The following is a 26,741-nucleotide window of genomic DNA, read 5'->3' as shown; positions in this document are numbered from 1 at the left end:
CTCTCGAATCGTGTTAAAGAGATAGACCTCTTATTCCGAACAATCGACAAATCTGTTACTACTTCAAGAATTCTACGAATTTCACACTCCTAAAAATAGTTGCGCATAAAGATAAGGACTTTGTCGAAAATTTACAAGCTTCTTTAATCTAGAAACAAAGCTATAACGGCTGTAATTATAGGCTGCTATCGTTTCATTTCAAATACTTCTACACCTGATCGATGAAGTTTCACTTCGCACCAAATAATTATTATTAAATGTAACTTGTTGAGATCAACAAACACACAAACAGTCAACCTTCAATCTAATAAATTTATTTACTCTATGAAAACCCACCACAGTAACAGAAAAAGAAAAAAAAAACAATACAAATAATCAATTCCCGATAGTTGTACACTTGCCACAGAAACTCCTTAGTGGAAATGAAAGCCTTGAAAAATCGAAAAGCATTACCTCTCGTAAACCTCTTATTTTTCGCCAATTAATTAATGCTTGTGACAGGAAGAAAACAGGGGAGAAAAAAATTGAAAGTCACTCTGCGTTGGAAGAGAAACTATTTGCCCCGTCAGTGGAATAGACGAGGCGATATCTTTACAGATACACGAAAAGGGATGTTACCTACATAAGCGCGATAAGAATCAACTCAATACACCGCCAGATACGTCTTTTGTTTGTAGTACTTTTCAAAATCACAGTGTTTTTTTGTGCATTGAATTACAAATCTTAGCAGTTGATTAGTACAAATCCGAAGAAACGAATGACACGGATTATATAATCTAACAGTTCTGGCAAAACTTTTTGACGGAATAGTTGAAAATTATAAAAGAAATGAACAATGATTCACAGTCCAAAAATATATTACCTCGTAAATAGGAAGGTGAATGCAATCATTTTTATTTCTTTATCACAATAAGCAAGCAACATTAGTTGCTCTCCCTTCGATTTCATCGTATGCGAAAATGGATATAGATTTTTAAATTCCTTCACTTCAATTAGGTTCAAATTCTGATGTAGACCTAATGATAAATCTATATGTTTAATCTCATTTATCTATATATTTGAGGATTTTGGGCGCTGTCGAATCTCCTTGATAACAATGATCTCTGAATACATTTATTGAAACAGATATAATATTACTTTTAAAAGTCTCAGAATTGATACAAATAACAAAGAAAATACGAAATAATTATTCTGCTAATTATTTTCGGTTGTCTTCATTTTCTACTACAAATAAATGTAATTGTATTCTGTAAGTATACATTTTAGTAAACTCGTTCTGATTTCTTGCTTACATGTGATGGCGATGGAGTTCTTTATTCAAACTGTATTACGCTTAATGGTATCTGTGTTCAAATAAATGGTTTCAATAGATTCTGAAAGTATCGGAAAAATAAGTTGAACATACGAAGAACTCTGTGTATAAGCGAGAAATATACTAAAAGTTTTATAATGTATTAGATATGTATACCAATATCTATTATAAATTTATAGAAATTTTTGTTATAAAACGGTTAATCTAAGAACAGGTATAACAAAACTCAAGAAAGTTAAAATCGACCTTAGATTTAATATCTTTAAATTTTATTTTAGAAGCAAATAAATTACTAATTAACAGTCGTAATTACTAATTAATCGTCTGGAAAAAGAAAAAAAAATGCCCATTTTTTTTAAAAGTCTTTCTTTGTCAACTCCATCACCTCGCTATTCTGTTTGGGTCTATTTGATCTGAAACTGAAAAACAACTATGTGGTGCTACTTAATAAATATTTTATGGTTTTGTTAGTGAGGATGTTGTGTTACTACTCTGAAAGAGCTTTTCTTTTATTTATGTATGCTTTATAAATTTTTGCTTCTGAGTATTCGAAGTACAGAGAAAATATTGTAATCATAAAAATTTCGAACTCGAGCTCTTGATGAATCTCGACGTTTCAGACCTTTCCGAGTCCTAAAAAGTGCCTTTTTAGCATTATATCCATCTAGCAGTCAGTTTGTCCTTGAGAGGATAGCTAAAAACACCTAATGACAGCGAAATTTGTGTATATCTATCAAATTTTAAGCTAAGTCCATTTACGGGTAGTCTGTCTAGTTGGCTGTTCGAGAACAAGTGAACTTGGAAAATGCAATGCGCAAAATAGCTAGGTAAATATAAATTTGTTTCATAGATTTAACATATAGATAATTATTGAATTTTCAACCAAATTCGTCAAATGCGTGACTGTCTGTCAGTCTGCACTTTCGTATGCATGGAAGCACAATAACTCATTGAGGCAATGAAATAAATCAATAAAATTCGACATATTATCGTGTGACTTTGGTTTGATAGCTTCAGTAAAAATACTAAACTCATGCCAAAGGTCTATATGTCGTAATTATCGTTAGCCAACACTATGCAAGATATTCTCAAGATAGACAATTTTATGGGGGGGGGGAATAAGACCTTCATTAGAAAGTATGAGAGAAAGATTCGAGCGGACCGTCTATTTTAAATAAATCCAAAAAAAATTGTACAGTCATTTTTTTAAAGTGCATGCAACGATATGAAGCTTTACGATAATATGATGCCGATTATTTAATTCTTATTTTTTTTAAAAATCAAAAAGTTATAGAAATCTTGTATTAAAAATTTTGGGAGCATAAGAATTTATAAACTTGACTGACTGTTTAACTGTTTAAAACGTATATGATTTCAAATACACTGAAGGATTCAAATGAAATTTGGCTCATATGCTTTAGAACCTAAACAAAGTATGGTTACAATACTAAAATGTTGAGCTTGCTGCACTTCCCTAAAGAGGGGAATTGGGGAATTGGTAAAAGGACTTTCCATTTTTCTATCATCATTTCGAAATGCATCATTACAGAAAAAGTTTTACTCCATCTTAAAGTTTAAAACATTCATTTATGATTTGAATGAAGCCCATGATAAAATTTAATTTCCAAAAAAATTATATCGGCATAATTTATCTTCTGTAATTATTAGAATTCGTTTTTAATAGCAATTGATACTGAGACATCTGATTGTATTTTTCCTCAGTCCTTAAATCAAGGATGTGTTAAATTTCTAATACCAAAGAACTTTGTAGGTTGTCTTCCCATAGCCTAATATTAACTTAATACTTCAAATCTCACCCATGATTATAATATATGTGAACAAATCTACATACATCAAACGCTAACGTACGTGGCACAAAAATCGCACTTATTTCTTATTGTCGAATGGCAACAGTCAAATGTAAATAAACCAAAGTATGAATTTCAGACTGCTTCAATGAATGCTTTTACAACTGCACTGAATTCAGACTAACGCTTAAGTAATGAATGAAAGTGCAAAATACAGCCTGGAAATGTTCTGGAAAATGTTTTCAGTGTAGCTAAAATGTCCTTTCATCAAAGGAAAGAAGATATAAAAGAAATCAAGAGATCGCTTTCAAACTGACAACTTAATCGAGCAAAAAATAGGCTTAATAGTCACCAGATGGGTAATCTTTCTGATTTATCCTAAGGAAATTGAGGTTTATATTTTCTAAAACAATTATCTTACAAAAGTGGTTGCAGTATTATCTTAAAACTTTCAAAAATGAACTCATTAATGATATAAATTTTATCACCGTAAAATTTTTCCCTTAGTTTTAATAACATTTTTCAATTCAGTTTAATACATAATTGATTAGATACTATATTTTTAAATTTTGTGATGAAATTCAAATTCGTTCATTAATGTCATTCACTCCGCAATAGGATTTTCTCCTCTGATTTCATTTCCTATACATTTTCTAATTTGTAATAAACTGATTCAATTGTAATACTATTTTTTGGTCTATCAAATAAGAAAATGAATTTAAATATATGTATATATATGTGCATTTCATGAATGATTTAAACGCCCTTTGAAGACAGTAATCTGGGAGATCTAGCTGGTTGCCAAAGGCGGCTACTTCTAAAAAAAATCTAGAATTCAAAGCAATCAATATGTAATGATGAGACTAAGAATGTCACTTATCCCAAAGGTCTTGAGTAGTGACTGATGATTTATTATTAATTAAAGCTTATGATAGTAAAAAGTTTTCATGGAATTAAATAAAAATAAAATTTCGAACAACTTAAAAGCATATTACTTTGCTTTTTTTCCTTGCATACCTATAGAACAAACAAACGCGTACTGAGCCAAGGATAAAGCGGCTATTTACATAATGAAATTGTAAAGACTCCATATCATATAGAAATTTCACCTTGACCCTTAATAGAACAATTATTGCAAATATTTTGTTTTCAAAGCATTGATTTCTACAGCCGTTGATTTTGAAAAATACCTAGTACTGAAACATTTTTAAAATATCGGTTTGTACGATGCCTACCAAATACTACATTCACTTTTATCAAATTGCTAAAATTTGGAACCTACTTTTATTAAATGTATTATGAACTTTCGAAGAAAAACAATTTAAAGAGCCAATATCAAACATTTACATTTTTTTTATTATTGATTTGAAATGCAAATAATTTTTGTCATTATTTTGAAGAGCACACATTTTGAGAGCAAGATCCCATTCTTTTTGTCTAGATGCGCCGAATTTATGCAACTAATTCTTTCCGCCTCGATGCCAACTGTTGTCACTTTTCTAAGCTTGTGTTCCAATTGTCATCATTGGAACGGGGTTAAAAGTAATAATAAAAAAATTCTTTGTCACCCGCTATAATTGTCCTCGTTCTCTTAACAACGCATCTTGTTTTAGGAAACGGTGCGTGGAAGCTGTAAAACGGAAATCATAAATGATGTTTTTGCATTATATTTTACATTCAACTATGCTTCGTCATAATGTTTCAGGAAAAAACATTATTTGTCATCGCTGGCACGAAACATAGTTTAAAATAATTAAGGTATCCAACTAGATTCGGAAAAAATTTCTAAAAAAAATATTACTTAAAATTTTTTTACTGACCAAATACCTTAAACAGACTTGAAAAGTCACTATTAGAAGAAAAAAAAATATAATCATTGCTCATAGTTTTTGAAAAAAACTGCTTATTTACTAAAAATTTAGAAAATTTTTCAATGTTATGAAAAATCGAGTTAAAAAATAATAGAAATATTTAATTTTTATATCACCTATGTATAGCTCAAACTGCATAAAATTTAACAGACAAAAGATTAAAATTATTTTAGTAAATAAAAATTTTATGAGTTTTAGAAATTGCCGTTTATGATTTTTTATGTCAAAATTTATCTATGTTTTGAACTATGTCTGCAAAATATGTTTCAATGAAGCTATTTTAAAATCCTCGGTCTATTATAACCTCAAAGGTTTTGGATGCGTACATACCATGAGAAGTGACTGAATTGATTTTGAGATTCCCGTGAATCTATCACTGCGAAATATTCATTCTTTAGAAAATGCGTTTAGATATTCTACATCAAATGAATTCATCCAAATGCGCTGGAAGCAAATTTAGTTCTCGTGCTTTTATAACAGAAATTCCAAAAATTAGCAGACTACGGCCGAGTAGGTAGAGAATAAATATAAATATCTCCTGTATTATCTTAAAGGTAAAAGTTAAAAAAAATCATTGATTTTCTGTTCAAAATACCACTGTTCCCGATTTCATTTCTATGTTTTGTGTATTATTTAAACTACACTATAGTTATTGTATACAACAATAACTATATATAACAATACAATATATCTATATATAACAACACAATATATATATAGCTCTATCTTATATATATTAAAAATTAAGTTTTAGAATTTACGAAGCTTGAACTTTATTTTCTGATCATAAAAAATAATTTATTTCTGGTAGAAACATCTTTACAACCTCGTCGGATACCTTAAGTGAAGAGTGCAAATGGAGAACTCAGCAAGTGCCATATTGCAAATTTTTCGACAATTTTTCAGACTAATTACATTTCTCAAGTCAGCGGCACTAAACAGGTAATAAAATTATCATTGTCATGTGATTAATCATGTCATTTACTACATTCTTTATGTCACTCATCGTTCCTACCAATGGCTAAGCCTACCGATTCGAATTTCTGCGATGACTCTTACATTGTTTTCCAGACTGAAAACTCCGATATAAAAAAAAAAAAAATATTCCTTTGATACCTACTACATTTTATATTTCAAGTCTTTAAGTAATCTTTAGCCCCTTTTAGAAACAATGCAAATGTATCCGCTTCTATTCACTTGTACATACACAAAATACTACTCGCTTTGTCTAAAGCATTGCAGTAGAGTGAAGATAATGCGCAATACATTTGGATTGCTTTTCTTGGGTACATGAAGTCGAAATTTTGACAGAGACAAAGTAAAATACAAAATTTTCAGTTTTCTAGCTTGCTATATTCTTGACTTTGATCATTCGAATACCTACGAACAGACAGACCGAATGCACGGATGCATTTATTTTTGCTGAAACAGATTATAAGAAAATAGACTGATAAATTTTTATTACACTAAATACAAAAATTTAATTGTAATGAAACACAATCAGCGTTTCGGACAATACGTGATCTCTAAAATTAGTTAGCTGTAAATAAAAATAAAAATAAAAGATTTTGTTAAAAATCTCATATTTCCGATAAAACAGCAATGGATTTCTGTTAAAAATATTCAAAATGCTTCTTTGTTAAGCAGCTTTCTGACTTTCAAAAATACTTATTAACAACATATATTTATTACTTATTGATCAGCTTCCGGGATGAAACAGATATTCAGAATCAATGAAGATCACGAGAACAACAAAAAAAATAAATTAGAAAAATTTAGGAAACAAAGAATTCCCATTTGGTTACGTGAAATATTACGACATTTAATTTTCGAAACCACTCTCTTGTAAATAAATTCAACAAGTGACCGTGACATTCGTTTCAAAAAGCCCAGTTGCATATTCTATCACAGTAAGGAGAAATACCCTCTCTCGCTGTACGCTTGAATGTGTCTGAATACCGTCTCCATTTCAACTCCACTGACATTCTGAGATAAAGGTTTATAGGAGTTCAAGCGGGTTATCAGGCACCGATGAGGTTCACAACAGGTTACTTAGAGATGAACAGTTGTTCGCTGATGTCTTGATTTTTTATTCCCGTACACGAAGTAGTTAGAAAGATAGGGATGTAATCTCTGAAACATTTTGCCAAGAAATTTTAATGAATTTTGGCGTTTTAAATCTCCTCTTTCTGAAAAAGAACTTCGAACTTCCAATTGTATAACATTTTAGCCTTGATTGATCCATCTTGCCTCCGTCTGGATTAGTAGCCTTTGCCGTTGTATTCTGAGCTTAACGTGTTACACAGTTTGCAGAAAGAATAAAAACTTTTCATAGAAGCCATTCTGATTTGGAATTAATGTTTAAAGAAAGTAATTTATTTCAGCATATCGTTAACATTACAAAAGTATACGAACGAGAGACACTTAAACTACAAAATGGATGTGAATCTCATTGTAACAATAAAAATTATTATTACAAATTGTATTAAAATTCATTTTTTTCTGAAATTATATAAATCGAAAGAAAATCACAATTCATTAACTCATGCGCCTATTAACTCAATATTTCAAAAACTCAAATGTTATCGATCTATTGTATTAAAGATTGCCGATACTTCGTATTCTTACAACCGCATTAACAGAAGGTTATTTTATTTAACAATTTTTTTGTTATAAATTAGCATACATAAAAAAAGCACGAATGTTCGAAGAAAAATGTGACAAATCAATCAATTCGTTTAAGGCTGGATATTAACATTTTTTTAAAAAAATAATTGTTTCATAAAAGACCATGTAAAGGTTTGGTCTATTTTCCGACATTTAAGTTGCAGATTATGGACTACGGTCATTAAGTCGAGTTCTTGCCACCGGATGCACGCTCGGCAGCAGATCTGCATCGATAACTTTACAGGAAAAGGCGAAACACGGAATTCAGAGCAAATATTATCATTTCTAAAGGAATTTCCTAAATAAAAGTTATTGTAAATCTATTTCTCCTAAGTTAATATAAAAAAATGTGTTCCTTTCAGTGCAAGTATAAGATGTCCATGCAGAATTCTTTTGCATACAGTATTGTCATTAAATAAAAGCGGTTATTAACATTTAAAAAGTCAATTACTTGACTGTTTCTTTGTTAATCGCTGTTTTTTTGTTCTTGAATGGACTGAAATGATAGATATTAAAAGTCCAAATAGATGTCTCATCTTATCAGTAAATTTAATAAATTCGTATGTCAAGTAATCAGTGCCATGAATTACTGATGAGATGTTAAATAAACCATAGCTCAGGTGGTTTTATAATGTGGTTAAATCTCATATATAACTTTACAACACTTACGACTTGAAGCTTTCTAATTTAAACTCATTTTCTACGGTTTTACCATAAAGTAGAAGAGAATATGCAGAAACAGATTTCCAGAAACTGGATTCTGGCAAATTCAGCTAATTAATAAACTTAGATACACACACATGAGATACATTTCGACATTTTAGTAAATAGATAAAAATCTTCAGTATATTATTTAATGTAAATAAAACAAAATTGAGCGCGATTAAATTAAGGCATACTATTTGAGCTGAAAGAAAAATTAAAGAAATGTCAAATTTAATAATTTCACATTTTAAATTTTCTCGAGTTGTATTTGAAGCAAATTCGCAGAGCGCAAATGGGTCTCATTGGACTGGATGGGATTACATTTTAGTAGGAATCATTTTATAAAAAAAATGAGTTACGATTTTTTTCTTGGAGTAAAAAATAACACTCTTATCTGTAGGCCAACAAAAAAAGCTACAGACAAATTTCATGAATTATGAAATGTTTAATTTGTTTAAAAAAGGAAAACATGGAAGGTATTTTATTAATAAAATATATCGCAAATGCTTAAACAAGTTTTAAGTGATAAATTTGTTTATCCACTGACAAATTCAAATCACTGAAATATAAATATGCATAATATATATATATATATATTTAGCTTTGCCACTCTTTGATCAACTTTTATTATCTTTGGAAGACAGTTTTGGAGTTTTTAGAATCGTTAGGCCTAATTTAATCAACTGATGCAATAAAAAAAAACTCTTTATATACTCATTGAACTATCAGACCAGATCAAGGTCTCTATTAAGTTTATACAAATGAAAAATTTGTTTTTACGCAATGAAATTAGGAAAAGGAAAAGCGTTTTTAACTTTCTTGCATATGAAGTACAGAAACATTATTGGAATCGCCAAAAAAATTCGAACTCGAGGTTCGGATGAATTTTCTCATTTCAGACCTGCCTGAGTTCGAAAAACACAATCTGGGAAAATATCTATCTGTGATAAATATAATCTAAAACGCTTTGAGCTAGAAAGATGAAATCTGATATGCGGTATTTACACCAAGTTTGTGATTTTTTTTTTATCAAATTTTGAATAAAATTTGTTTAGAGGAAGTCAGTTTGTCCACCTTTTCGAATGTAAGTTAATACAATAACCGCAAAACGGAGGAAACTAAATGGATAAAATTTGGTATTCAGATTTTACATTAATAATTTAGAATGATATTAAATTTTGAGTTAAATCCAATGAAGAATTGCATATATGTCATTTTGTACTTTTAGAAACACGTCTAAACGAAAACTCAAAAATGTAACGATTAAAATATATAAATTTTTATAAGGGAACTTGTAACTTATCAAAATCAATGCAAGTGTAATTATATGTCAAATTCTTATTTAAATTGGTTGTTAAAAACGTGTCTAAAATACAAATCCACTTTTCGGATTTATTAACCCCCTACCAGGAATTCATTTCCAAAAATATCGCCGAGGATCACGCAATGAATGAGTGAAAATACTAAATTCACGAAAATACCATGCAAAGCGTTTTCTGGAATAACTCCTTTATTAGAAAGTAAGCGAAAAAGTTTTTGGGGGGACCACTACTGCTGCTTTAAGACGGTTAAACGGCGGCACTACTTGTTCTACAACATGTTTTCCATCGTCATGGATCATTTCATCCAAAACATGGAGATAACCATTATTTTACTCTGCAGGATCAAAGATTTTGAGTAGGCAATAAAATACTTTTTATTTCCTTTGGCAAATGTGGCAACAAGTTCCAAATGATATTTTGGATATAAGTGCAACAAAGGTTTTTTTAAATGCAAATGTTTACATTAATTAAAACTTTTGATATTTTTTACTCCCAGAAAAGTCAAAATATGTGAAAACAAAGTGAATCTTGGATTAATTGATGCAAGCGGTGGAGCTATTAGAAAATGAAATCGTTCAAAACTGAACCAAATACAATTGTTTGTAAATAATTAAGGGGCACAAGAGTTCGAAATGAAACACTGTTTTAAGCATGCAACTGGAAAAATGTTCGCTCTAAGTACGCCCATGTATGACATACCGTGCTAAGAAAAGTAGGATTACATTCTGTGGCTCTACAAATTAATTGGATTTAACAGATCGGAACTTTTAGGAAATTTGCTGAAAATTCCACATAGTGTACTTTGAATCATTAGATTTTTTTTCAGAATGATCTGTTGTTCTGTAATCGTTGAGCTATCTTAAGCAATACTCACTTATACTTACTAAACAACCGTCGTAGTTTAAAAGACAACCTTTTTTATGCAGCTATGATACTTTTTACTGTAAAAAGTAAGATTTTCGAAGAATTTTATTGATTTAATTACAACCTTCAAGAAATATTTTAGGATTTCTGTTCTATTCCAATTTGCGCAGTACAATTTGGCAAATAAACTTATACGTTGTTCGAAAATTCGAATTCAACATATGCACATCTTCGAGCATCTATAGCTGTATAGAGTCACCTGTTGAACCAAGGATTGCAAACACATCCTGCATTATAGAATTTATAGGTATATTGGATTAATTACCGTGGTCTTTTTTTCGGTGGGGGGGGGGGATTTGGTTATAAAGCCATGCCATGGAGCAAGAAAGGAATAAAGTCATGAAAGTATTTATTCTGAAGCTATAAAATAAACAAGATAATCTGTGTGCGTTAAAAGAAAATTAAAATGAGGGAGTTGCGGAAAATGCATATAAAATTTACTACATCCATTCGATATATGACGGCATTTAATAAGTTTGGGAAATCCGGATTCACGTATGATGAACAATACGACACTAGAAAGTATATTTTCTGAAAAAATAGAAGCTATATTTAGAAGGGAAAGTTGAATAAACAATATATCAAAGATGAACAAAAGACGGAAGAAGTAAGGAGTTTGAAATTTAACTGAAATGTGTGCAGTGGCCAATAATAAAATTCGCCCTGTGAATTGTAGGGAAAACAAAACACAGCTGAAAAAGATAAGTTGAGGCTACGACAAGACACGCCGCACAATTATTCAATAAAATGCCTGAAAAAGTAAGTTACTTAAAGGCAATAGCTTTCAATTCTATCAAAAATCAAACCTTCTTTAAAGACTGATTACACACACAGTTGACATTCATTCCTTTCCTCCTCATCGCGTCTGGAACCGAGATGACAAAAGTGTGGTTTAGACCTCCTGTATGATTTATCATTTTACATTTTTCTTTTTTTTAATTGATTTCCCTTAGTTTACTAATTACAGAAAGTAAAAATTACAATTAAATAGAAATTGCATAAAATAGATACCTGTAACTAAAATAAAAAGGTGAATTATCAGTTTTTAACTATACGAACTTTAGTTCTAGCAATATAATCCGTGAAGAGTTTAACATTCTTTACATAAGTTATTCGAACAGCGTGCTGTCGATGTTTTTTTTGTTTTTTTTAACAGGATTTCGGAGTTAAAACTATTTATGTTAACGAATCATACATTAGCTAATAATCAACACTATTAATATTAATGTAGATAACATTTGGTCAATATGGAGAATAAAATGAAGAGACAAAATGAACTAACTTACGGAAAAAAAAAGTATGAAATAAAAATTCGTTCGTACAGCAAAAAACTAAATAATTACAAGTTTTAAATTTCTTCAATATTTGCTTGAAACGATGTTGCATTAAACAAATTAAGTAATTGTGTCTTAATGGACGTACAAGCAAAGGAATTCTTGAAAAACCGATTGAATAAGTTTCAAAATACTTGTGAAGCACCAATGATTAAAATTATATTGGGAATTGTTTCAGATACAGTTTAATTCATGATGGGTTTTACAATTTTTCTACTATGATTTTATTCTATATTAATTTCAAGTGGAAATATTTTTTATCTACTCATTAATTTTTATTTTATATTGCACACTATAAGCACAACATCCAAAACTATTATTATTATTGAAGAAAAATTTTGATGCATTCACTTCATTAGCAAGAGTTAATATTATTAAATCGAAATGTCGAGCCATGATAATCAACTGCTTACAACTGGATTTGTCTCTCACGGGCAACAAACATTTCAAAATACTTTTTCTATTCAAAAAATGAATTGTAATACATACATTTATAATGTTTTATCAGAAAAAGTTAAATAAAGACAATTATTATAATTTCTGAAATAGATCTCTTTTCATTAAATATGAAATATTTCTAAAACTTTAACCGTAAGAAAACTCATCATTTATGAAATAATTTTAAATGAATTGAAAATGTCCTTTATTTTACTCATTTTATATTACTCTTAATTTTAATCATTTCTTTAGATAAAAAATATTTAAATATGAACATACGAAAGAAGTCAAATATTCAACTGATTGCACTGGCAAGCCATACATTTTTTTTTTAAATAATTAAATACTTTTTCGGAAAATACTCAAAGATATTCTGGGATTTTCAAGTCGGCAAATTTGCTTAAAATTTTATAATTATTTCCAATTTATACAAACGCTTTTATGAGACCAAATAATACTAAATAGCATGCAAAAGACGACAAAAAATTTATTTAATAATATATAATATTATAAAAAATAGTATACAAAAACAACAGTTTTTTCAAAATTTGTTTAAATATTTTTGTTACATGAATTATTTCAAAATATTTTACATATATATTTATTCTTTTTTGAAATAAAAGTCGACTTTCTCATATTTTCAATAACGCTTTTTCTCTTATTTTATGGATTCACTAAGCAAATGTTTCTTTATCCAATAAATTGTACTTTTGGGATCATTTGCTCGTATCATTTCTTGGACTATCCATTTGAATTTTTTTTTAAGAACCAAGGTTTCACAAACTTCCTTCTGCTGATGTTTAGATTTTAGATTGTTTTTAGATTTTAGTGCTGAATCCTGTTGCTTTGAGAAACCGTTTCACCGCCTGCTGCCAGTTTTGAAAAGTAAAGTTTCAACTTTGGATGGCGTCTAAATGGAATTCAGTATATTCACTGTCTTTTAAACTAGGATTATTCTAAAAAAATAGGGATGATTTTTCCCTAATTATTTGAAATAAATATTTGTAAATATTATATGTGGCATTCTTCATTAGACAGTTTGTGGGATACTCTTTTTTTGTATTCACCGATTCACTAAAAACCCATAATGAAAAGGAGAAGGACGCGATCTACTTCGTGATTATGGGTACTCAAAAATAGCGTTGTTAGTATAATCTAAATGATTTAAAAATATATAAGGTATGAGCAGATATTAAAGAGATGTCTACTGTTGAAGGCCTACAATTTCAATGCTGGAAATGTTAAGGTAGTGATGAAACTATAGAATGTGAAAGATGGCGACCAAGGTCTTAGGAGGTACGGAAATGAAATATTAAAAGTACATAGACATCCTACTATTTTAACACTAGACCCGGAACACGGGGCCCCATACTGATCATTTCTGCAAAACGCTTAGCTAGCGATTATGGTTCGTAGAGAAAAATAAAGAGTATTGCACTTAAAATATATTTTACAAATTACAAAATTTACTTACTTATACTACAATAATATCTTAAAACCTCCTAAAGACTAAAAGAATTATTCTATCTTAGTATACTTCCGGCATTACGCTTTGGCGAATAAAATTGACAGTTTCACTGACGAAAGCGCCTTTTCGCCAAGGCTCTCATAAAAATAAAATTATTATTGAAAGTATTTTCCAAAAGAAATCAGACGCATAATTTTAAGGATAGCCAAAATATTACGCACTAAATTCTTGCAAGAAAATTTTTTCTCTCGAAGCAAATCCTATAAATTTAATTCTCCAATTTTATTTACGCTAAAATGGCTTTCATTTTAATGATTTATATCGTAAAGACACTTGAAAGTACAGCTTTCATCTCGCTTAACCCTTTGTCGCAACACTGTTTTTCCTGATGGAACTTACTAGAATATGAAAAGCGCGTTTCTTGTAGCAAGTTGTCTATGACGACTAAAAACAGAAAATTGTTTAATGACTGATAAAATTAATTCATTAAAATTACTTTTTCTCTTTCTTGTTCAGTCACACTACCACCCATCCAGTGCAAAAATACAATTAAAAACTGCTGGTAAGTGAATTCGAGGTATAAATAGCTAAAACGTTATCCCATTATTGACGTTTTTTATCTTAATCAAACAAATTAAAGGAAAATTTACCATACAAAAAACACATCATTTAATTTTTATAAGAATAGTAATTAATGCAAATGACAGCCTGTATTAAAATTTGCATGCTCAAAAAAATATGATAAACATATTTTTGTAACTTAAAAACTTTTGCGAATTCATGGAAAGATATGAAAAAAAGTTCTTTTTCGTCATTTCTTTAAATAAAACAGAAGGCATTACTACTGTTAACAAGGTATTGGTATATCATTATAATCTACAGAATTTCACCTTCAGGTTTTAAATAATTGTTGATAAATATTCAAATGCACGAATTTTACTCATTTTTATCAAGCATTGTCGAATCTTTGGTTCTTTGAAGGATTTATGCATTTGTGTTACGAATTTAATTCTTGAGAGGACAAGCTCTCATTGTTATATTTTGAAATAATGGGGGATCTCTATCCATACTATGTTTTGAAATAATTCAGACTGATGAATACAGAATTAAATGCTTCTACTTTTGTTCAATTGAAATTTATCCGAAAAGTATCCACCATATAATAAGCTATGTATTGAAAGCAGAAAAAAACTGAAAACAACTCCCTGATTTTAGAGGAGTGGGAGGGGGGGGGATCATTAGCGAGGTATCAAACATTATTGTATATGATGTCTGACTCATTTGGCTTGAAGCTGAATTAAGAGGCCACTTACTCTGGAACACACTTTGTGGTTTAAAATGAAATGGGTGCAGCATATAGGAAATGTACCACTTGGTTTCTTTACAGCGTTTTTCTACTAATGAGTAAAGAGTAAATTAAATTGCATGAATTAATTTATTATTATTATTATTCATTTTTTGCAAAATAAATTATACTATTTAAATTTTAAGGGGGAAAATGTCCAGGCGTGTTTATACTGTAGAATGTAAGATAAGCCTTGCATCCTCAAATAAACATAATAAAGAGACACTTTGTCAAATGGTTGTCATTCAAACTTTTTATTTTTTTGTATTTAAAATGACCGCTTGTAACATTACATTTTAAAGACGCTTTTTTTAAAGTCAAACTGTAAAAGTCAGTGTACAAATGGATATACATTATTTGATAACTATTCGTTTTCTGAGCAACCTTTATTAGTTTATTAAATCTTTAAACTTGCTAAGAATAGCAAAAGAGTTATAAATACAAGCATGACAATGGTCTGTTACAAAGAAATCAAGACGGCAGTTGTTTGTATCTAAATAAAAATATCAGAAATGTTTTTACAAAAAACAAAAAAAAAAAATCTTTTTCTATGAATAAATTCTTTTAATTTCATTTTATATTAGAAAAAAAAAAACTACACTTTTTTTCTTTCTATTTCCGCGTTCTTTATTACACGTCACCGTTCATTAAATACCGCTCTGACAATAAAAACGCGCGAACAGCTGTTTAATTTCGATAACCAATAAGAAGCTTCCTTAATACGCATGGAAAAAAACATATCTCCTACCTCTTCTACGTTTTTTTCTCTCTATAGCTGTTTTTAATACCTTCTATAGATGTCAGTGTACTTCTGTTTCAGCTCTAGAAATGTCGCTTTTAAGCCTGCCTCTTTGAATGCTTTCGTTTCAGTAGAATTTGTATATAAACCTTTCAACACGATTGCCGTTGAATTGGGTTCTGGGTTTGTGCGAACAGCTGCCTCGTCCTACGCAGGAAAAAGTTAAATAGCATAGCATGACACCTCCTGCTGAAAACACTGTAATGAACCACCTTTCTGTATTCATGAAAAATGTTCGGGTAAATAGAGGTGTCACACAAACTAAAAAGTCATCCTGATTTATGATATTAGAACTAAAAGAAAGTTCTAAGTCAAGCCATAACTGCAGGAGGTATATACGGCATAAACACAAATCTTTATGAATTGCTACTGACGATTTTTCATTTTAATTTTTTTGCTTCCGAAAAGTTTAAGAAAATTGTATTGGAATCGTCAAGAAATTCTACCTAATTCTAGTGAATTTGTAAGTTCCTGGTCTCCCTGAATCCGAAAAACACGTTTTAGGCATTCTGTCTGTCTGTGAACTCAATTGGAAAGCACAACAGCTACCTACATACATTTTTTCCACCAAAGTTTAAACGAAATCTATTTCATGAAAAATCTCTCGGTTTACTCGTACATGACACATTAAATGTAAACATCCAGACGAAAGATAATAAAAAGGCGGATTTATCTTAAGAATTGTAGATATGCTTCAAATTTGGACCCAGTATGGTCAATTGAGTCAGATCAGATTATTAGTTATTTCCTATATAGGCCGGTATGAATTCGGTAGTACAAAAACGCTGTGACTAATACAAATGAAACTGAGAAGGAATTGGTCTCTTGACCAGCACTGCAGATCTGCATCCGATTCTGGGCCCGACTGGCAGAAAGGAAGAAGCCCTAAACTCGTGAAAAACTGAAGGGAAACTGCACAAGAATATTCTTTTAGAGAAGTCGAGAAAACCACTCATTTATTTTAGTAGTGAACATCACGTTATTTCGCAGGATCAATATAATTAATAGTGAGTGAAAACTAGAAACTAATATTTATCTAATTGAAGGTTAAAGTCCATATCGTTTAAATTTATGTCCGTTATCTGATATGGGAATGTTGGCTTGATAAAATGACAGAATTAAATATTTTATTTTAACAACTTGATTTTTATTTGTAAAGATGGAGCTTTTTACTCATTTCTTTCTTAATCAATAACTATCTCATAACAACTAAAAGAACAGCGTAATTTTTTTCCATTTAGAATAAAAGGTTGTATTATTTTTTTTATCAAATCGAATACAGATTTGAGATAAATATTTTCAAAAAACTCTTACAGTTTAATATAATTTGTTTTAATGTAAAGGTTTGAATATTCCATTGAATGTTTGGCTGTGTTTGAAAGAAATATAATTTGAATTACACAAAAAAATTCATAAGCGTTTTCAAACTATCAACTAATTCTTATACTTCACGTTGCAGGAAAAAGCATCCGTAAAAAGAATTTTGCACGCTTTGCTCCTAATAAGTTCTGCATTTGAAATTTTTACGGAATCTGATTTTGAAAGGGGAGAAAATCAAATGCATTGGGAAAAAAATTACCTGGTTAAAATGGGAGAGGGAAGATGGAAAGAAAAATTTGAAAGAGAAAAAATTACTACTTACTAGAAAAATTACTATTTACCGAATTACTATTTCAGAAAATAGATGAAATACGTAGAATAATAAAAGGTTAGTGCCTTTTTGCCCTATCATTTAGAATATATATTACGTTGAAATGAATAGAAATTTCGTTCTAATTCTATTTACATGCCATGCGAAGAATCAACATGAAACGACTCTTCAAATAGCTCAGACTTAAAGTTCCTTGACTTGCTTTCTCTTTGTGGATATGGTTCTGTTTTTGTTAAGATTCTTTGCACAATTAGATACACGGTTGAGCCTTTTCATTTTCACTAACTGAGTGCAAACTTTGGTTCAAATTTACAGTTGTGATATTATGATTATGTATCGGATTTCTTTCATTCACTAGCCTACTGCGTTTTTGAAATACTTATTGTTTAGTAAAGCCATAGTCAGAAATATCGGTAAATTGATACCCGTTCTTCTAAATTTTTTCCAATTATCCACTTTGGAATTGTTCGGGTTTCTTTACCTCGCACATTTGTAAAAGTTAACTTTTTCGAGGATTTGGCTCAAAATTTAATACAAATCTAGAATTCTGAAAAAGAAAATGCCTTACACTAATTCTCATCCATCAAGCTTATTAAGTTTTGGAGTTGTGTTTACATCCATGCCGATGAAAAGACTACACATGGATGGATTTCCTTCACATAGTTAGAAATCTACTGTTTTGTTGCAAAGAACTCATACAAAATCCCCTTCTTCTGATGGGTCGAGTTTTGTAGTTATTGTGCTTACATAGACAAAGAGGTGGACACAAATCCGAATGTGTACCTTTCGCATTCAAGAGTGTATGAAACGTGAACATGTTTCCTCTTGAATGTGGGAAAGTGCAAAAGATTCGACACCTTTCAAGCGATTTAGGATATTACGAAAAACAGTTCCTATTTCCAAGGAGTTATGAGTATACTCTGAATCAGCATTCGTTTCCAAGTTGTTAAACAACGCTTTAAAGAGGATAAAGAAAAATTAAAATCTCTTTCTAAATTTTTATCGTTCAAATAAAGTGATCTAGGATAAGTTTTTCATATTCTTAAATCGTTATGAATCCCCATTCGTTTCCAAATTATTAAACAATTCTCTGAGAATAGAAAAAAATTGAAAACCAAAAGCCTCTTTTAAATTTTGATCTTTTATATTTACAGAAAATGTTTGCATACTTTACTTGCCCATTTCGACGAAAACAATGCATAGTTCTCTTAAAATTATTGAAAGGTATTTTAACAGTTTTTATGGAAGCAATTTTTAATGCGACTTAACAATTAATAAAATTAAGGACGATAGAAAAAGTGGCGCAACATGACTAAGCTGGCTTTTGCACTTTGAAACTGTTTTCATTAGTTGATTTTAATGTTCGTTAAGTTTTTGTTAAATCAATTTCAGTAGAGAAAATTCAGTTATAGTAAAATTCTCAATGATATCTGAAATCTGAAAATTCACCGAAATCTCGAAGTTGAAAGTTTTGAAGACAATAAATTTCAAGAATGAAAAATTATAAAGTAAGTAATTATCAACTGAAAAATTATAGTTTCATATATACAACTCTTATAAATAATGGATTAAGATTTAACTGTAAAATACTTTTGGAATAAAATTTAGTCTCATAAAATTGAAGGATTCATATTAATGTACAGAAAAATTAATAAGTGTCTTTTTACATAAAAAAAAGTAAAAATATCAAACATATATATAAAAAAGAAAATGCTGCACATAATTTTTCGCGACTTCTGAATGTAGAAGGAACTGAAAGCTTCTAAAGTTCACAGTTGAAACAACTTCTGAAATCATATCTGAAAGATACTTTGATGAATTCTGAGAAACTTTCCGTTGTCTCATATTAAGTCACGATTGTGCAAAAAGCATGTTATATAATTAAGTCTGAAATCATGATGATTTATTTTCTTTGTCTGAAAATATACTATACATTTTAAAGCATTAAAGATTACAAAAAAAAAAAAATAAATGAATAATTTAAGGATCATGCAGTCTTTCTGGCATCCAATATTCACTGTTGAATATTACGTGATAGAAAATTAATATTTAGAGTTAATTGTTGAAAATTTTTAATTGAAAAAGTATTTACTTGCTTGTAAAATAAAGTAACACCCAATATATTTGTGAAATGAATGAGTTTGATTAAAGGATTGCAAAGCAAGATTTAGAAATCCAAGTCATTCACTTCAATTACAATACGATCTAAATGTATTAAAATATGTATAAATTATCTTCAAACAAAATTAATTTATATTAAATGGATGCTTACTATCAGCAAACTTACTAATCCAACATAAGATGTCATTTCTTATAATGTTTACCTGAAATTTGGACAAAAAGTTTAAAATGTATTCCGTCATTTCCGAAAGAAGGTGTAGCAGATATTTTACTCGAAATATTAAATAACTGGCCGAAAATTACAACAAAAAAAAACACTGCTTTGTTTTGAATTACAAAATTAACTGAACACAATTTTAATTTCTGTCTTATTAAAATAGGTTTAAATGATTATAGACTTAATCTTCACAAAAATGAGTAAGTCATCAAAGCTTGTGAAAAAAATGAAATATCAGACCACAGCAGTCAATACTCGTGAACCATATTATTTTAAAAATATTTTTTAAATAGATATCTAAAATAAAGCTGCAATAAATATTGAAATCTCATTTTAAATAACTTTTACTGGATAAAATCTTGTTATAGTTACATAATTTCCAATTAAGAAAAAATTTCATCTTAATTTATGAATGTCCGTCTCGTATTTTAATTATTTAAATAAAAATATTTCAGGTATATTTATAAAAATTTGATACATATCTTCTCCCTCAAAATAATAAGATTCTACTCACATAACTATATTTCAAAAGAAATATTTACAACTCCTTCATTCAGAGTATTTGAAAACTGTTAAACATCCATTTCGCTGTAAGAATTGATGTGAATGAAATGCACTTTTAAATGATTCTTTCAAACAATGATAAAAAAAAAAGTCATGAAGTAATCATTCTATGACAATATCATCTTCCCCTTCTAAAAGATAAGAGTTAATCTTAGAAATAAGTTTTTAACGCGTTGAGAACCAATAAAATGAAACAAATTGTTTTTATTTTCAATATTATTTAAAATGTGCCTTTTAATTTTAAAAATGTCATTTCGATAAATATCAAGAAAACATGCACCAGTCTGCTTCGCATTAATATTTTACAGGATTTCAAATTATGTCTATTTACTCCATTATAGTTTTGTGCATTTCTTTGAAATAGGGTTATAATGGTACGTATCAAATATGCAATTGACAAATTTTTGAATATTAAATTACTATAGAAGCATAAAGAATAGAGATATTATTAGAGAAAATGTACTCAAAATTTAATTCTTCTTAAAAAATAAATAAAAACTTTATGACGGTAAGTGGCGATCACACTGTTTTTAGACAGAAAGTATAACATTTTTAATGATAATTATTTGTTAAGTCAGGTCTCGAGGTTAAAAGGAAATTATTTAAGGAAGGCTTACAGTGGCTTACAGAAAATTGCAATGACAGAGTCTTTGAATTTCTTTATATATGATATGAATTACCTAAAATTCAAGAAAGATTTTAAAGCCATTTTTTTGGAATGAAGCACAATGCAGGAAATTAAACAACATCGTCCAATAAGGATGCTTCTACTATACGCTTGGAACCACGTAAACATAGAGTAAAACAGAATTTTAATTCATACAGGAGTTTCAAAATTACACCTGAGATCCCCGGATGTTAAATTTACAATAAATGAAATGTCAAAATTTCATAAAAATTAATCATTTCAACTATATTATTTATAAAAAAATGTCCAAGTATATTGATTTGGAGTTTCCTTAGGTATAATAAGCTCGATTCTTGATGCAGAGAATTTTATTACTAATATAGATCTTATTTTGTGAGAATTAGAACGGAATTCTTAGATTCTCGAACGCATCACTAGTGTTTACCACAAAATTCTATATCTTTTCATTCTGTTTTACTAATTCTGCAATTTTGAATGTTCTAACTCCTTGTTAATTTTTGTAATTTTTGTTAATCTTGTAACTTGTTAATTTTTTACTGCCGTGTCCTTCTCTCAACTAAACGGGGACTTAGCTGAGCTGAATTGGAAACGAAACTTATTCAAATAATTAAGCAAACAAGTTTTTCACAATCGGATCAGGAAACATTTTTAATTAAAATTATTTTATTCTAGAAGGAGGTGTTCGTTTAAAATTTACCATTTATGGAGAAATGTTCTAATAATTATAAACAAATCTAAAACAATTTCGTATTTTAATCAACTTAATCTTAACAAAATGTGTTCTTAAAATTAATAAAAATGCTGAACTCGCTTATCATTAATACTGTTTGTTTCTCTTGAAATCACATTTCCAAATTAGGCATTGTATTATGACAGAAATCTATTCAAATTCGTATTGCAACACAAGTCTGCTGTGGTAGAATCGTTAATAATTATGGAGAAGCTTTACATTTACATTGTTTTATTTCCTTATATATAACTCATTCAAATTATGACGAAGTGATGCAATATTCTTAGATCCAAGCATGACTTGATACCTTAATATGCACTGCTGCGTATCCTCAAAAAGAAGAAACAGGTGTCATCTATTATTTTTAACGTTTCTGAACGATAGAAAAGTTACAGGATCTAAACTGAGGAAGACAGGATTTCTTAAGAATGTTGCTTATAAATTAATAAACTAAAAACTAATCGAAATGAAACATTCAGCAGTTCCATTTATTAAGATATATAATTAGAGGATACTTTATATTTTAGGTATGTGTTCGCATTTTGATTTGCTTAAAAATTCGTAGGAACTTGAGGTGATAGCAGATTTCAAGCGACTTTGCTATCGAATTATAACATCAAAGACTGACAAATTTAATGAATGTTTTAAATGAACTGTTATTTTGATTAAACGGCAATAATTTGACAAATAGTTTTAAAATGAATAATTCAAACATTTTTACTTTAAATGAAATTTAGGTAATCTTAAAAGTATTTTATATTTCGAATTTTTAGAAATATGCATAGAAATATAAATTCTCCTTTTTTTAAAGCTGAATATGAAGTGCGGGAAAATCTAATTCAGTCTCCTAGAAGCGTACAATATTAAAGCTGGAATTATTTCAAGGCGAGACAAACACTCTGTACGTCAGTACAAAAACTGGGAAACCAAACGATTTAACACAAGAAGAGAGACGCTATGTGTGAGTTAGCACTCCAAGTCAACAGTTTACCCGCAGACGACTACACTCCGTCGCGCTGCCATTCAACAACTTTTTTTTTTCGCCGTGTGCCAGGTGTATACACAATTCATGGGCAGATGGCCCCTTTTGACAAGATCGCCGGCATGTGACCGTCTTCCTTCCGTCACCTGTTCCGACCGACCACCTCTCCCTGTACGCATCGCCATTCGCTTCGATATAATGAAGTCAATAAACAGCGCGAAAAAAAATGCAGTCTTTCCCTTATAATAAACATTGGCACTAATTAATTTGGGGAATTAAATCCTGGAAGTTTAAAACAGCTGTCAAAATATTTTAAAATAAACTGGATAAATTGACTTTGAGATTTTTGCAACGATGTATCAGCGTGTTTGGGAGTTTATTTTAATCTGTTATTTAAGAATGCGCCGAAATTAATTAGGGGATCCTATAGAATTAAGAAAATGTTATTCATTTAAAAGAAATAAATAATGACAACGAGATCGATATCCTTTTCCTGTTATTTATTAAAATATGATTAGGTTTCCACCTACATTAAATCTCTTTCCAATGCATTTTATTAAATTATTTGCATTGTTTCGAAGGATCAGATCAGTTTTAGAAATTTAATTTAATCTTTTTAAAAATAAAGTTTTTTGCGCATTTAAAACAAAGAAGATACGAAATATATATTTTAAGTGGTAAAACATTCAGTAAAGCAATAAAGAGCTTACTGAATGTTTTACTACTTAAAATTTTACTACTTTTTATATAAGCTGCGATTTATATGAATATTTTTTTAACAATTTTTCGTGATATTATCTGTTATAAAGTGAGCAAGATTTAAAAGCGTATTTATTACCGAGTAACATTATAAAATGTCTTTATCATAGCAATATATAAAACTAAAATGTAGTTAAGAATTATTTTAGACTCATTCAACTTGGAAAAATATTATATAATTCAATGAAACAGTGAAAGAAGAATAATCAGAGTGTATACTGATCAAAGTATTCTAAAAACGGTCTGAAAATTATAAATAATCTACTTTAGATGTATTTAAATTTCACTTTTGAATCATTTCTTGTCGAATTGAATATTCTTGAATATTCTCTCATACCTGACTAATGATTAATTATTATCAAAGAAATTCTTGTTCCTACCATGTCTCAATTCAATTTAGTTGCATTTATAAAAAATTCTATATAAAGATAAAGTCTATATAAAGATGTTAAGCGAATCCTAAGTACTGATAAGGATCCCAAAAAATATTTAAAAACAAACGATTCCAACAAAAAAAAAATGTATTTATTCAAAAAGGAAATAAAAAAAAATCGACATAGGTTCAGAAAATCTTTATAATTGAAAAACTAACATGTTTTGAAAAATTCAAAGCAGAATAGAATTCGTAAATATAAATGAGCATTTAAAAGTAGATACGAGATTTATTAAAATAATTAATTTGATTAATTGATATAAATTTGATCAAACCATAATTATATTAAAGTAATCAAAATAAATAGGATGGAATAATTATGATGTATGTAATTGTGATTATGATGGATGCATTTAAAGATATAAAAAAATAAAACAGGGCAATTATTTACCAATTTATTTGAATTTTTACAATCAGATAAAAGTATGAAATAAGAAAAGAATTAGTTGATTAATGTGCGAGATATTTTCCACTTTCACTAAATAATGCTTAATCCAATTTGTTAATTTTTCATTCAGCATTTTAGAAGCAATGACGATTCTTTTAATTTGCAACTATTGTCATTTGAGTTAGAAAATTTTAAATAAAAATGAATTCCTGCGAATAATATCAGAACAATTCATTTAAACAACAAAAATATAAAATTAGGTTATATCCTTGAATTACATGTTTCATTAAAATAGTTAACATTTCATTCTAGGAATGATTTAAGAATTTGAATAATTCTCCAATCAGATTTAACAAATAGTTTTCTATGAAAATGTTGTCGATTGCTATTGCAAAATTTCAGATCTCAAATTTTGCCTTAAGGTGTTTTTTTTTTTTTTTCTATACTGTACTTTATTCAAACTGTTAGGAATGCTCTGCCTTCAACGCGTATTCGCGCATTTAAAGCAGTAATTTATAACAGGGTTCAACCATAATTGAGCACATATTAGGCACAATGTGTTATGTTATTTAACAAAGTACATTCCATTTCCGCATCTAAGAGTCTTCTTTAAATATTTAAAATTACATTTGCAGGTGTTTTTTATCATTTATTTTTTAATTTCGTATTTTTGGGACTTTCCCGAAATGTTTCAAAAATATTGCTTAACGTCATTTTTATTTCATTTCAAAAATTAAAACAATGGTTGAAGCCTGAGTGCAATATTATGTTTCCTCCGAATTTCTTAAATTTCTAGGAATTTTATTAAAATCAGTTTAGTTTGTTAGGTTATTGAGTTAGAATGATCACATTTTCACAAGAGATATTGAGACTCATTCTAAAACTGATTTTTTTTCAAACCTAAGGGAGAAGTAAAAGTAATGGAAATAGATGAAATTATTATGTTCAAGCGTTTTTAACGATTATAATTATTTCATTACATATTCACAATGTAAAAATGCTTTGGTCAAATTATCACCAATTCATCAACAATGAAACTATACAGATATACGTTCATTAGGTACATTTAAAAGAAGAAAGGTTGAATTTATATAAAAATAAATCTCTTAGGAGGATGAGGGATTTTTTAAATTAAATATTCTTATGAAATTTACTGCTATAAATATAAATATGCGACACATTTTTAAAACTAGCAAAGAATCATACTGTGAACAGTATATGCTAAAATGTGAACAATTTTCGTAGCGAAAAATAATTTATAGAAATAAATAATAATAACTTTATATTTGACTTGTACGAAACAATTTTTAAAATTTAAGCATGGCTGCGGAAATATTTATTCATCGATACGGAATTGAAAGTCAAATATTTTAAATTCATTCTATTTTTTTTTTTAAATCTGCCATTTTAGCAAACAATCTCTTTACACTTCTAAAATAAAATTTTTCAAGAGGGTGATTTCATGAGCGTCATCTCCCTTATCCTCTCTTTGAGGCACTCTCCAACTGGATTCGAGGTGAGATTTTCTCTTAAGGAGGAAGAGAGAAGAGAATAGCATTGGACTCACCTCTTCCTCCGTGATGGTGCTGACAGAATCCATGCTCTGACTCATGGTCATTGATGATTCGGAAACTGCGGTCGACATAGTGCCCGGCCGCCTGGACTCCAGTATTACCGGAATGACTAAGCAGTGACAGCAACTCCCTTGCCGAACTCTTAACTGACCGATCCTCCTCTCTCGCTTCCCGATCCGTGATTTCCTCCAAAAAACAGTGTCACAAATCTATGTAAATGACAGCAGCAATCTATCGTCTGCGATTAAAAAGATTGTCGTCTGCGTCGAGTACCGGGCTCAATCACTTCTCGTGTGTTGGTGAGCTGTGCAGAGCGAGAGATGCCGAGAGCGTTTAGGGCCGGTTACCTGTCTGATGTGTTACCTGGCCGTGTGTGCCTACCTTTTGTTGTTCCCACGCGGCACAGCTTCGTCCGTCGCTCCACCGCACCCCCCCTTTCCAGCGTGCGTTCCCCCACACGAGTAGGAAGTGACGTCACGAGTGGAAAGCCACGTGATGGCACCTCCCCCCTTACTTTTCCTGCTACCTGAGAGAGGAAGGCCTGATGGAGAACTCACCTTGACGGGCTGGCAGGACTGGCGAAAACTCCCACTTACATTGGCGACACATTGCGAAAGAAAAAGGCTGAATTTTAAGATTGGAAGTTATTATTTCTCTAAAACCCTGTTCGGATACTGAGA

General features: G+C 29.6%; 1 protein-coding gene across 4 annotated transcripts in view; it reads right to left on the bottom strand.

Moving 5' to 3' along the window:
- Nucleotides 1–26,418, bottom strand: part of LOC129978170 (RNA-binding protein, mRNA-processing factor 2a-like) — a 340,412-nt gene extending 313,994 nt beyond the window's left edge. For all 4 annotated transcript variants that reach the window (XM_056090613.1, XM_056090615.1, XM_056090614.1 and 1 more), the window contains exon 1: nucleotides 26,055–26,418. In XM_056090613.1, the coding sequence (XP_055946588.1) occupies nucleotides 26,055–26,132 (78 nt within the window). In that variant the 5' untranslated portion in view covers nucleotides 26,133–26,418. The remainder of the gene's footprint in view (nucleotides 1–26,054) is intronic.
- Between the last annotated feature and the right edge of the window lie 323 nt (nucleotides 26,419–26,741).

Source organism: Argiope bruennichi, chromosome 1, assembly GCF_947563725.1.
Source record: "Argiope bruennichi chromosome 1, qqArgBrue1.1, whole genome shotgun sequence".
Lineage (NCBI taxonomy): Eukaryota > Metazoa > Arthropoda > Arachnida > Araneae > Araneidae > Argiope > Argiope bruennichi.
This window is presented reverse-complemented; position numbering and strand designations above follow the sequence as displayed.